This window comes from Otolemur garnettii, unplaced genomic scaffold, assembly GCF_000181295.1.
Source record: "Otolemur garnettii isolate 467f Iridium unplaced genomic scaffold, OtoGar3 scaffold00003, whole genome shotgun sequence".
Taxonomy (NCBI): domain Eukaryota; kingdom Metazoa; phylum Chordata; class Mammalia; order Primates; family Galagidae; genus Otolemur; species Otolemur garnettii.
This window is the reverse complement of record NW_003852398.1, coordinates 26,527,482-26,540,561: the sequence shown is the minus strand read 5'-3', so window position 1 is coordinate 26,540,561 and position 13,080 is coordinate 26,527,482. Positions and strand designations below refer to the sequence as shown.

The 13,080-nt window shown below is 35.3% G+C and overlaps 1 protein-coding gene across 4 annotated transcripts in view; it reads right to left on the bottom strand.

Moving 5' to 3' along the window:
* Nucleotides 1–13,080, bottom strand: part of CSNK1A1 (casein kinase 1 alpha 1) — a 47,085-nt gene that overhangs the window by 12,278 nt on the left and 21,727 nt on the right. For 2 of the 4 annotated variants that reach the window (XM_023515521.1, XM_023515524.1), the window contains exons 4-8: nucleotides 11,869–11,967; nucleotides 9,407–9,490; nucleotides 5,158–5,297; nucleotides 3,573–3,651; nucleotides 1,335–1,409 (exon numbers count right to left, since the gene is read on the bottom strand). In XM_023515521.1, the coding sequence (XP_023371289.1) occupies nucleotides 1,335–1,409; nucleotides 3,573–3,651; nucleotides 5,158–5,297; nucleotides 9,407–9,490; nucleotides 11,869–11,967 (477 nt within the window). The remainder of the gene's footprint in view (nucleotides 1–1,334; nucleotides 1,410–3,572; nucleotides 3,652–5,157; nucleotides 5,298–9,406; nucleotides 9,491–11,868; nucleotides 11,968–13,080) is intronic. The other 2 variants (XM_003782050.2, XM_003782051.2) reach the window with 1 other exon arrangement.

Genomic DNA, 13,080 nt, shown 5'->3' with positions numbered 1-13,080 from the left:
CCCACCTCTTTATAAACATCTGAATGGCTGCATAACAGTCTGCGTTAATCCATTCTAATTACCTTGTTCCCTATAATTGAACATTTAGGTAGATTCTAATTTTTCTCTATTATTAATAATACTGCTAAGAACATCTGTGGGCACAACTTTTTTTCCACATTTAGTTTCTTAGGAACAATTCTCAAAGACGTATAAACATTTTTAGGGCTCTTGACATTAGTCACCGAAAGGATTCTGCCAGCACCAATGAAGAAATACAAAGTATTAAAACATGTTTATAAGCTCCTACATCACCTCTCCTGTGGTAAATGCAAATGTGGAAAGAGAGGTAAGTTAAAGTAGGTAGTCTCTTCCCACAACCTAAAAAACGTAACATTCTGGAGTCACAGCAGGACAGGATAAAAATACTTACAACATTTTTCATTGATTGCACTGATGTAAATAGATTTAATGTTTACAAACACTGTTACACTTATTTCATTTGTTGGGTAACCAACAAACTGAAATAGATATGTTATACAGTTTTTAAAAAGCTCTCAACAGGACTTGCAAATTTGTGGGTGAGGAGATGCATAAAGTTTATCTCCACTTACCCTTCTTCCATAAAGCACTATTTTAACTCTCACTAATTCATTCCATCACTCAAAAATTTAATTGTATACTGTTTTCTAATTAATTTCAGGTATACGCGACTTTTTCTTATCTCAAATTAGACCACATGGCCTTCTTTCTACGGAAGAGATCATGGTTAGTCTTCTTGACAAATACCTCTCCATTCTAAACTCACTTGCCTTTCTATAAAGTGCAAAGTTCCAAAGAAATGAGTCTGATTCCAACTGTCTTCTGTATTTATCCTGGATTTCTGGACAATTTTGGCCCTCGGTAGAGTGCTATGGCGTCACAGTTCACAGCAACCTCCAACTCTTGGGCTGTTTTGGATTGCTCCAATCTGTCCACCTATTTCTCTATTCTTTTATGTATCAATTGCTGATATCCCTTATTTTATGGCACAAATTTTGGGATATTATTAATTTTTCTCATCAAGTAATATAGATCTGTTGGAAATGGTTAACTGCCTGCGCAATTTTTAATTTTCTTCCAATCTTAAAAGAGAGCCCTAACGAACCAGAAACATAAAACATTTAACTTAAAATGACTCATATGCTCAAGCCTTTGTTAAATAAAAATATTTAGAATAATCAAAACGTAAATATAAAATGGGAGGTAAGTTATCTATGAGGATGTTTAAGCTCCAGGGCTAGCAAGTAAAATGCTTCTTTTTGTTTTTGGATGATCATTTATATTTTTCAATAATAATTCATCATGCAACTTACCTTACATAAAACTTCAACAGGAGTAGACATCTTCTTTTCACTAATCTTTTCATATTTTTGCTTCTTTGTTGCAGCCTACAGAATCAAATCACAAAGATATACTCAACAATACTTAGTAGAACCTTATTAAGTTTAACACATCAGACATATAAGCACAGACACATACTTGAGGGTCAAGAGAAATTTTATTTATTTATTTACTTATTTTTGGGAGACAGAGCTTCACTATGTTGCCCTCAGTAGAGTGATGTGGCACAAAGCTCACAGCAACCTCCAACTCTTGGGCTTAAGCGATTCTTTTGCCTCAGCCTTCCAAGTAGCTGGGACTACAGGTGCCCACCACAACACCCGGCTATTTTTTGGTTGTAGTTGTTGTTTGGCAGGCCTGTGCTGGGTTTGAACCTGCTAGCTCCTGTGTATGTGGCTAGTGCTCTAGCCACTGAGGTATAGGCGCCGAGCCTTAAGAGAAATTTTAATCCAGAATTAAAAAGAAATCAAAATACATTGATAGATTTTCCCCCTGAACTGTTAGGTAATTTTTGATGTATCTACTTCAAGAACATAATTTTAGCTATTAGGAAAGGGTGAGTCAAATTACATTAACAGGATGTGAGATTTAAGTAAAAATTGGTGGTGTCACATTTGGAAAGCATTTTCTAACTTTCTTTTTTGTTGTTTTTAAAGCAGAGGTCTCATCATGTTGCCTGGGGGTAGTGCAGTGGCTATTCACAGTAGCTATTCATAATCATAGCTCACAGAGGCCTTGAATTCCTATCCTCAATAGAGCCTCCCAGTTTAGTTTCCCAAGCACCTGGGACTAGAGAACATGTCACCATACCCAGCTGAAGAACATTTTCCTAATCTATGATCAATATAAGGGCAAAGGTGATTAATACAAAAATGTGTTCATTATTTAATGACATTAATAACTAAAGTTAAATGCATAAATAACAATAGTTTTCCAATGTAAAAATACTCATTGGATAAAGCTATCCACATAAGAACTGAGCACTGTGCCTAGCCCACAACCCCTCAATAAATACAGATACTTTTTCTGACCAACAAAGTATCAAATAGACATTAAATTCTAAGACACAGTGATTTATCATTACATACAAAAGTAGTATGAAACTCTTGGTTAATAGAAACAAAATGTTAGGATAGATAATTGCATAAATAATATAATTGGTACTGCTGGATAAATAAGTTATACTATACATATAAATACACACTTTCAACATAATGGCAACAGATATCAATTTCCATCTAGATCAGTGGTCCTCAACCTGTGGGTCACGACCCAGAGGAACTGTATTAAAGGGCTGTGGCATTAGAAAGGTTGAGAACCACTGATCTAGATAAAGCTAGTGGTTACCAAGAGGTACCAGCTTACTGTGTTCCAAGGAAACTTGTTCTTCAGCTGAGATGGTAGGCTTCTATTAAGTAAGTTCTTATTGAAATGATTAGGTTTTATTTTCCCAAATAAAAGACAAAAGTAAATTAAAGTTAGCACAGTCTTACAAACATCTCAGAATTGGATGGAATCTTAAATTTTATCTTTGTATATGTATACCCACACACATATATATACACACGTTTTTTTTTTTTTGAGACAGAGCCTCAAGCTGTTCTCCTGGGTAGAGTGCCGTGGCATTACAGCTCACAGCAACCTCCAACTCCTGGGCTCAAGCGAGTCTCCTGCCTCCGCCTCCCAAGTAGCTGGGACCACAGGCGCCCGCCACAACGCCCGGCTATTTTTTGGTTGCAGCCGTCATTGTTGTTTGGCGGGTCCAGGCTGGGGATTCGAACCCGCCACCTTAGGTGTACGTGGCTGGCGCCTTAGCCGGTTGAGCTATAGGCGCCGAGCCTATACACACGTTTTTTAAGAGACACAGTCTAACCCTGTTACCCCAGGCCACAGTGCCATGACTTCAGCCTAGTCACAACAACTTCAAACTCCTAAGTTCAAGTGATCCTCCTGCCTCAGCCTCCCAAGTAACTGGGACTACAGGTGCCTGCCACAAGACCTGGCTAATTTTTCTATTTTTAGTAGAGATGGAGCCTTGCTCTTACTTAGGTTGCTCTTGAACTCCTGAGCTCAAGCAATCCTCTGGTCTCAGCCTCCCAAAGTGCTATGATTACATGTGTGAGCCATTGTGCTGGGCCCCAATATATATTTTTATTCTTTAAGGAAAAAAAAAAAAAACCCTCAAAACTGGTATCTTAAGTATAATTTACCTTTAGTCCTTGCCATGGCAGGCTGGTTCTATTAAAATACATCAAAACATATCCTAATGATTCCATGTCATCTCGGCGACTAGAAAAGAAAACATAATTTTATGAAGTTGGCTATTACGGAAAACATGAAAGAAAGCTAAATACAGTGAAGAAAGTTTCCCAAAGGAAGAAAAAGAGCTATTTGGTACCTATGCAAAAAGCATTTAAAGTATTTAAAAAGCTGACTTGTTATCTTTATCCCAACTTTTCACAAACTCCAAAATTAGCTAAACCAACTGTTTTATAATTTAGTTTTTTTATTTTTGAGACAGAGTCTATTATGTTACTCTCGGTAGAGTGCCGTGGCATCACAGCTCACAGCAGCCTCAAACTCTTGGGCTTAAGTGATTCTCTTGCCTCAGCCTCCCAAGTAGCTGGGATTATAGTTGCACTTGTCACTGTTGTTTAGCTGGCCTGGGGCGGGGTTTGAACAGCCAGCCTCAGTGCATGTGGCTGGCGCTGTAACCACTGTGCTATGGGGGCCAAACCTATAATTCAGTTTTTAAAAAATAAAGGATTTAACTAATCTCTCTAAATGAGGTTAATGAAGACTGAAGAATCAAGTAAACAGGATAATTCTAAGTTTTGCAGAAGCACATTAAAATAACTTTAGAAATGCTGAAATTAGCTAATATTTTACAGTTAATCTACATCTATATGAATATGTATATACATATATACAAATGTACACATAAATTTAAGGACAGGCAATACTTTAGCATACAATAAAATAATATATTATATCATAGCTTAAACCAGAGTATTCAAATATTCATGAGTGTTTCCTAAGCTTGAAATTTTTCCCATGAGAAACCAGAGGTGGTGACTAATGAAACTGAGGCAGGATTGCTCAAGCCCCAAAGTTTAGGGCTGCAGTGATATGTGAGACCTTGCTGCTTTAAAAAAAAATTAAGAGAAGAAAAAGGAAGAAAATTCTTTTCATGAGGTCTCCTAACCTGGAGGCAAATCTTATTACTTTATGCTTGTTTTAAGGTATAGAGAACTTGAAAGTATATGCAGAACTCATGTACTATAGGTGCCTGCACAATGCCTGGCTAGTTTTTCTATTTTTAGTAGAGATGAAGTCTTGGTCTTGCTCAGGTTGGTCTGGAACTCCTGAACTCAGGTGATCTACCTGCCCTAACCTCCCAGAGTGCTAGGATTATAGGCACGAGCCACTGCGCCTCAAGTGTTTTTCCCTTGTAAAAATAAACAATACATTTCTTCCCAAAATTCAACTTATTTATCATAATATACATGTAAAAAGCACAAGATCAGTATTTAAAAAAATAGGTACTATCATGAGCTGCTAAAATATGCTTCTAATTTTCTGTCATGTAATATTTTCTCCCCAAGAAACAATCTTAAAAAGAAAAAATCTCATTTAATTGGCTTCTCTATGTTGGCTGAAGCAGCAGATAAAATGATTAACAGGCAGCCTTCAAATCCTCAATCCTTGGAAATTGGAAGAAACTAGTCCAAATACTTCAAACACCTGTTAATGGTTTCTACTATGGATACAAGTCCATTCAATTTTCAAACTCACCTCTGCTCAATACCAAGATGTGCATTGATGCTAGCATATCGAGCAGTGCCAGTGAGGTTTTTATCTTCTCTGTATGGTATGTGCTGTCTTGTCCTGTTGTCTCTGTACTTTTTGGCCAAACCAAAATCAATAAGGAATAACTTTGAAAAGAGAAATAAAATAGACATTAGGTTCCCAACCTTGTTCCACTGAACTGTTCCTTATTCATTAAATGGCATCTATTTCGTATACTCATATAATATCAAAATGGAGTACTGATAAGTAGAACAGATACCCACACATTTAATACACCCATAAGCTTTTACTAGTCTTCATCAATAGATCAAGTTGAAAAAATATAGTTAAGTCTAATAGTTTATCCTTGTCATTTGCAAACTTCATAGGTCCAGATTACTATGCACTCAGAAGACTGTCTTTATAAAATAAGTGGAGAAATGTACACATGCCTGATAGCAGAATTGACAAGTGTGCTGTTTGCCACAATTATACCTGACAGCCTGTTACTGATAAACAAGCATGATAAAAATCTAGACATAAGCTATCTAGAACTCTACCTTCCTACAAAGGCCATTTTTTTAGTATGCCAACAAATGCTTGTTACCTAAAACTGATAATCTGAAAGTTGGATTATTGCCAATGAAACCAAGCCTTTTTATTAATAAAAAACACTGACATTATGCATGTGATCAGGTTAAAATTCTGGAAAATGTAATAAATTGACATAAAAATCTTTTTTAAAAGGCATTTAGCATTTAAATTAAGGTGGTCTACAACAGTTGAGAAGAGACAGATGAGTACAAACCATCTCATCTACATGGTACCCAAAGAATAAGGCAACCAATTAAAATGTAGTTAATTTTTCCAAGTAATTCAAGTTTACGCTATAGAATTTAAAACTTTAAAAGAAAAAAAAACTATTTTTATAAAAAAAATACAAGATACAATGAGATACTTATTTTTACTTGATCTACTATAAAAAGAATAAGATTAAATTATTACAAGGGGGGGTTGTATCAATGTGTAAATGTAACTGGATAATGAAAACTCTCAATTAGGTTAAACCTCTTTCCCAATCAATGAGGTAATTTTAAGAAAGTTAGTATTATAAAATACTAAAAGAAATAAAGCTCACACTATGTCTTGGTAAGATACCAGCTCAGCACACAAGTATTAAAATGAGCAAATTATACTTCTGTTAAGCCAAACAAAAACTATGATTAAGGTCTATAGATTCAATCAGAAAAGAAAATAAGGGAAAAATAAATGCAAAGGATATGCAACTACATGTTATTTTAAAATTAACTGTATACCTAAGAAATATGTGGATTTTGAATCAACAATGATTAGTACAGAGAATTTCCTCTAGGGGATATTTTCTGGGATTGCTTCCTTTAGAACTTCAAAATGAAAGAGAAAAAGGGAAGAGCTCTGATATGAGTATGTCTAATAATTTCATTCATGTCTAAATCTATATTCAATAGCTCCATTTCTAACTCAGTAACCACATACTTTCCCACAAGGAAGACTGCTTTGAAGAAATTCAGTGTTTATTGGAGAGTTCTTTCCTTCCACAAATCTCAGAAAACTTTATTTATCAAGAAAATGAAAAATATGTATACTTAGGAATTTCTTCTGAAGTATCTCCATCTTTAATAACAGAACAAGAAACTATGAAGCAAATAAAACAATCTTTAATTTTCTCTTATAAAAACTGAAAACTCGGGAAAAAAGTCACTGATGAACAAAGGTATCCTAGTCTTAGTAACAAATGAAGGGAAAACTACTTAAAGTAAAAATAAATATATCTTGGTAGTTCATTACCTTCAGGTTAACTAAGCATGCTTCTTTAGTAGCTCTTTGTATACGCTGAATTTAAATACAAATATTAACACATAATGGATGTACTTAGTACAACCACTGATTACAAAGGATATAACCAAAAGGCTGTTAATACATAAAGACAAAAATCAGGCTTGGCACCTGTAGCACAGCAGTTACAGTGCCAGCCACACACACCAAGGTTGGTGGCTTCAAATTCGACCCAGGCCAACTAAACCACAATGACAACTATAACAATAACAAAAAAAAAAACAGCCAGGCATTGTGAAGGGCATCTGTACTCCCAGCTACTCGGGAGGTGAGGCAAAAGAATCACTTAAGCCCGAGAGTTTGCGGTTCCTGTGAGCTGTGATGCCATAGCACTGTACTCAAGGCAACACAGTGAGACTCTGTCTCAAAAACAAAAAAATAGGGCGGTGCCTGTAGCTCAAAAGAGTAGGGCTCTGGTCCCATATGCCGGAGGTGGCGGGTTCAAACCCAACCCAGGCCAAAAACTGCAAAACAAAAAAATAAAAAATAAAAATAAATAAAATAAAGACAAAACCAAACAAGAGGCTCAGCACCTGTAGCACAGAGGTTATGGCACCAGCAACATACACGGAGGGTGGCAGGTTTGAACCCAGCCTGAGCCAGCTAAAAAACAAAAACAATGACAACTGCAATAAAAAATAGCCTGGCATTGTGGTGGGCGCCTATAGTACCAGCTACTTGGGTGGCTGAGGCAAGAGAATCACTTAAGCCCAAGAGTTTGAGGTTGCTGTGATACTATACCACTCTACTGAGGGTGACATAATGAGACTCTGTCTCCAAAAAAAAAAAAAATCAGTACCAAATAAACATAAGATAATGTATTTTTATAGGCTTGTATGTGCAAAAACACAGGAAAATTCTGTGGTTGGTCAAACTGCTTTTTTTGTGGATTTTTACTAATTACATATTGTAAGTAAAATCTTTGCCTATTTTTAAAAATGCAGCCTATTCTCAAAGGTACACAGGAATGAGTTATTGTTTGATAAATCAGGACAAATTCCATTCAATAGAGGTACACACAGTCTTCAGAAACACTATTAGTAATTTTAGTTTTCAGTACTTGCAACAATTTTTCTCCTAACCAGGAGTCATGTTTACCCCTGCCCTTCCAAAAAAATCACAACCTAGGTAACTTGTATATACAAAACAAACGATTTAATACAACTTTTTATGTAAACCATTAAATGACAGTGCTATAAAGTTTAAGTAAAATGTCTGAATGGATAAATAAAAATGAGGCACTAGAGCTTTAAAAAAATTTACATTCTTACAATGTACCTAAATTACCCATCTGTTCTATCTCCCCAACTAAGATCCACTCACAACAGCTGGTACTTCTATGCCTGAATAAAAAAATCGTACAGTCCCAGGAATAAGGCTGGGCAATATGGAAAAGCATTAAAATAATTCCCTGTAAGATACATGTGGATAATTAACCTATTACCATTTATATTTTTTCTTTTCTGATTACTCATACCAGTATCTCCTTTTCATCATATACTGAATTGAATGATTAAGGACTCATTTGCTCAGGAGTGTCAATATTTAGATATGCAAATTTTGTGATTAAAAAAGTATCTCTGGGCAGTGCTGGCCCCATATACCGGAGGTGGTGGGTTCAAACCCAGGCCTAGCCAAAAACTGCAAAAAAAAACCCCTAACTTTTACAAAACTAAAAGAAAATGTTGAGTATTCCTTACATTTTCTTTAAAAATGTAGAAAATTACTAGAGTGTTTATCTAACCTTCCAAAAACTAAATCATCAGGTTACACATTCATTTAACTGATCTTAAGGTATTGCTAATGGCAATTTACTATAGTTACACTGTTAAGAATGCAATGTTGTCTAGTTCCAGAGCACATAATGCTCTGCTAAGTATCCCTTTGGTAGAAGCTGAGAATTCAGACTGAGGTAAATCAATTATAGAAACACTAGATCTGAAATCTAATCTACACTTACCTGAAGTTCCATAGGGAAGGAGAAAAGAGGTGAGGTAGAATGTATTTATTATACAGCATGGATGCAAGTGAATTAAAATATATTTCGTGCATTAAGTTATGCAACTCCAAATACATTTTTAAAAACTAAACAATCTCAAATTTACTATAATCATTTCCTGATATGGATATTAGAGATCTAAACATAATCTCCTATTTTCATTTAGGTTTTCTCTAAACTTTACAAGTTTTAAGCAAAAGCCACAAAGAAACATCTTAGTAATGTTATGTTTGCCAAGTATGTCTGAATAATGCCAACGTAAGAGGTGCTTGAGCAAGATCTACATTCTCCAGAATTAAACAAAAATAATAAAAATAAAACAATAAAAAAGAAAAGCACATGAATTTGGGATTGAGGTTGGAATAGGAGACAGTTTCAGACCTGGTTTAATCCTGAGAAAGATGGGTCCTGAGAAGTACTAACAGTCATGCTTCTTTTCCTCTTCCCCACTGGAGATTCTAAACACTAAACAGACAATAGAGGGTGGCAGTGCATCAAACAGTATTGCTTACATTGCAACAATGGCCGGCGCAGACAGGCAACACCGAGGCATTAGAGAAAGAACAGGGTAGCCAAATGCCATCCTTCTTCCACCAAGCACTGTAGCTTCTCAGTTTTCCAAATAAGAATCACATGCTCAAGAATATTTGAATTCTGGAAAATACTCAAGTTTTTAATGCCACTATATTGTGTCACTGCCTGAAACAGGGATAGCAATGGTGACATTTGGCTCTTTAATTTTTTAATCAAAAAAGGGGAATTTAGATCTGCAATCTTTGGTACCACAATCTGCCCTTCCCCCACAAAAAGACTGTACAGGGGAAAAAAAATCTTCAGTAAGGAAGAGGTAGAAGGCATTTAGTCACCTTAAAATTTATTTTTATAAGCATGCAGGGCTGATTACTAGAAGAGATGAGCAAATTCACTAAGATTGGAGTGGTCACTCCTAAATATCAAATTCAGAACAATTCTCCAAATAAGAAATTTAACTTTAAAAATCTACCTCAACATCCCCCCAAAACCTTTTTCTCCCATGAATAGAAACTACTGAACAAGCTGACCAAAGAAATCCAGTCTCATACAACTGGCATTTTTCAAACTACAACACAGAAAACACTAAAAACCAACTACATAAATAAAACAGTAATCTAAAATGTCCAAGAGCAACATTTAGTATGACTCTTAGTCAAGTGAAACAGTTTGCTTCTACCTCAGGCTCTCTCTGAAACCGAGTAATGGCAAGTAGCTACACTTTTTAATATCTGTAAGGAGGATACAAATCATAAAAATACGTTGTTGTTTTTTAAACCACTAGGTTAACTTAGACTTCCTAACACAATTATGTGATTAAGAAGTGATTCTTGAGGAGGAAAAAAAGGAAAGTGGTATTATCTAAGCTATCATTTAAATTTAAGGCAAAAACCATGTACTGCAACATCAACATGCAGAACAGGGATGACATGGGGATAATGGGTTCTTAGGGGTAAGAAAAGGGGGGAGGAGAAGGCTGGGAAATTGCCAAAAGAAGATTAGAGTCAAACTGACCAAACTGCCCCCAAACTTAAGATCAATAATTTTTTTCAATTAAATTACCAGGCTTTGCAGTAATAATTAAGAACCTGGGTATGTCATAGAGAAAAACTACATAGTATTTTGTTTCTTAAATGCAATTTGGAGATGACAGGATAAGTCATTAAATACCCTTCATTATTTAAAGCTTAACAACAAAAAAAAATTAATTTCCTAAAACTTGGTCAGACCAACACCAATGTCACACATTAACAAATAACACCAGTTCTAATGGTAATGGCTCCAAGTTGGCATTCATACAGGCAAACAAAGGTAAACATTTATAGCTAGACCTAAAAACACCAAACACTCCCTATTAGCTTAATAAAACAAATGGGAATTTTCCTTCCAAAAACAAAATTAACAAAAAATAAACCACAAAAAGCCCCCGAGTTGTCCTGAAGTTGAGAATTTCTATCAGAATCATCAGATCATATTATGCTTAGTGCACTGCCAATGCTGCCTGTCTGCCCGAGCTCAACATTGAATTCATAAAGAAAGCAATTCACTCAAAAACTAGTCATTGCAGAAAAAATTTCAACACAATTAATTTCTAACTTCAATCATGCGTCACTAGCTACAACCCAATCACCCCGTAAGTAGAACCATTCTCAGAGACCCCAATGAACACTAGTTTTGTTGAATGAATGTTCATTTCACTTATCTATTATTTCCTGTAAATGAGGGAGGAAGGGTGAAGAACTCATCCAACTTCGCACCCAAGTAAAAAACTGTCAACTACTTTTTAAGGAGGCCCAAAAGTTATCCTTTTAAATATACAAATCCAAGGACTGAAGAATTCTCGTTATCAACCATGCTCAGTCAGCAAACATTTAACTCCATGGTGACAGATGGGTCAGTGGTTCCCACAATGACATGAGTACATATTTTACAAAAATCCACACTTCAGAGCCAAAGGTTAAAATCTGATTTTTAGCGTTCAGAAAGAAAAGAATATGGGAGTTTTCACTATTTAAGTGAATGAAAAATAGATACAATTGTTCAACAGTTAAATGTTAATAACAGATGATTACAGTTCATTACAATGCCCTTGGAATTTTATATTTCCATATAGATACCTAACCTTGGATGGGTAAAATGTAGAGTATTTAAGTTAATAGAGTTAGCTGATTATCCTTCTAGCACAATCTTTTAAAGCAATTATCAACAGCAAATTCAATTTACTATAGCTTTTTAAAGATCCAAAGTTTACCAAAGCAATTCTTGTTGCTATTTTACTCTTTGTTCTTTCATGCAAAGAGCATTTGACTAACCTTATTACAGTGACGCCCAATACCCATTAGGAAGTTATCTGGTTTAATGTCTCTGTGTATAAAATTCTTTGTATGCACATATTCAATTCTACTGATCATCTGGAAAAAAAAAGGGAGAGATAACTGAAGTAAGTGATATATAAAAGTAACATTATTTCTCAAGTATTTCAATATCTGAATTATTTATTTAAAAGACAATGACAGAAAAAAATTTACATGGAAAAGACAACTAAGCTATCTATTTACTTCTACATAGATTAATGGATAGCTCTATGCATAAATCCATAGTGTTCTTTTGGCTCATCTTTCTAAATGATTAAAAACATGACAAGGTCAAACCTGATAAAAGACCTGGTATTCCTGATTTTCAAATTATAAAAGTAATATATTTAAAATTGTTTCAGTTGCTACAATATAGTAAGTAAGATAAAAGCTTTCCACCCTCAATTCTATGCCCTCTCAAGTAACCAGTGTTAAAATGGCCTGATACTACCCAGGCCTATTTCCATGCTATGCTTACAAAGACATATATATATATACACATAAACTCAGACATAAACACATACTTGGGAAATGGGGGTATACAAGTGAGGTATGTACTCTCCCCATGGTTTTCTCAATGTTTATTATTAATTCTATTCAAAAGGTGCATAGTCAATGCTTAGTAAATAGTGTAATTGTTACATGTATTATTTCAAACTGGGATGCGAGCATTATTATCACTTTATTCTTGCTCTTGCTTGTTTTAACTAAACATATCCTATACATTCCTGGGAGTTGGCAGCTGCAAAATAAACACATACATGCTCAGGTTTTCTTTCTTTAGTGTTTTTTAGACTCCTCGTGGTTTTCTGAATGCATTGCACTCAAAAAGTACATATTAAATGTCTTTTTTTTTTTTTTTTGAGACAAGACTGTCATTCTGTTGCCCAGGCTAGAGTGCCATGGCTTCAGCTTACCTTATAGCAACCTTAAACTCCTGGGTTCAAGCGATTCTCCTGTTTCAGCCTCCAAAATAGTTGGGACTATAGGCAACACTAGGGTACCCAGCTAATTTTTATCTTGCTCAGGCTGGTCTTGAACTCCTGAGCTCAAGTGATCTTGCCTTGACCTCCTTGAGTGCTACGATTAAAGGCATGAGCCACCATGCCCAACCTAAACATGTCTTTTGTTTTTTGGTTTTTTTTTTTTTTGAGACAGAGCCTCAAGCTG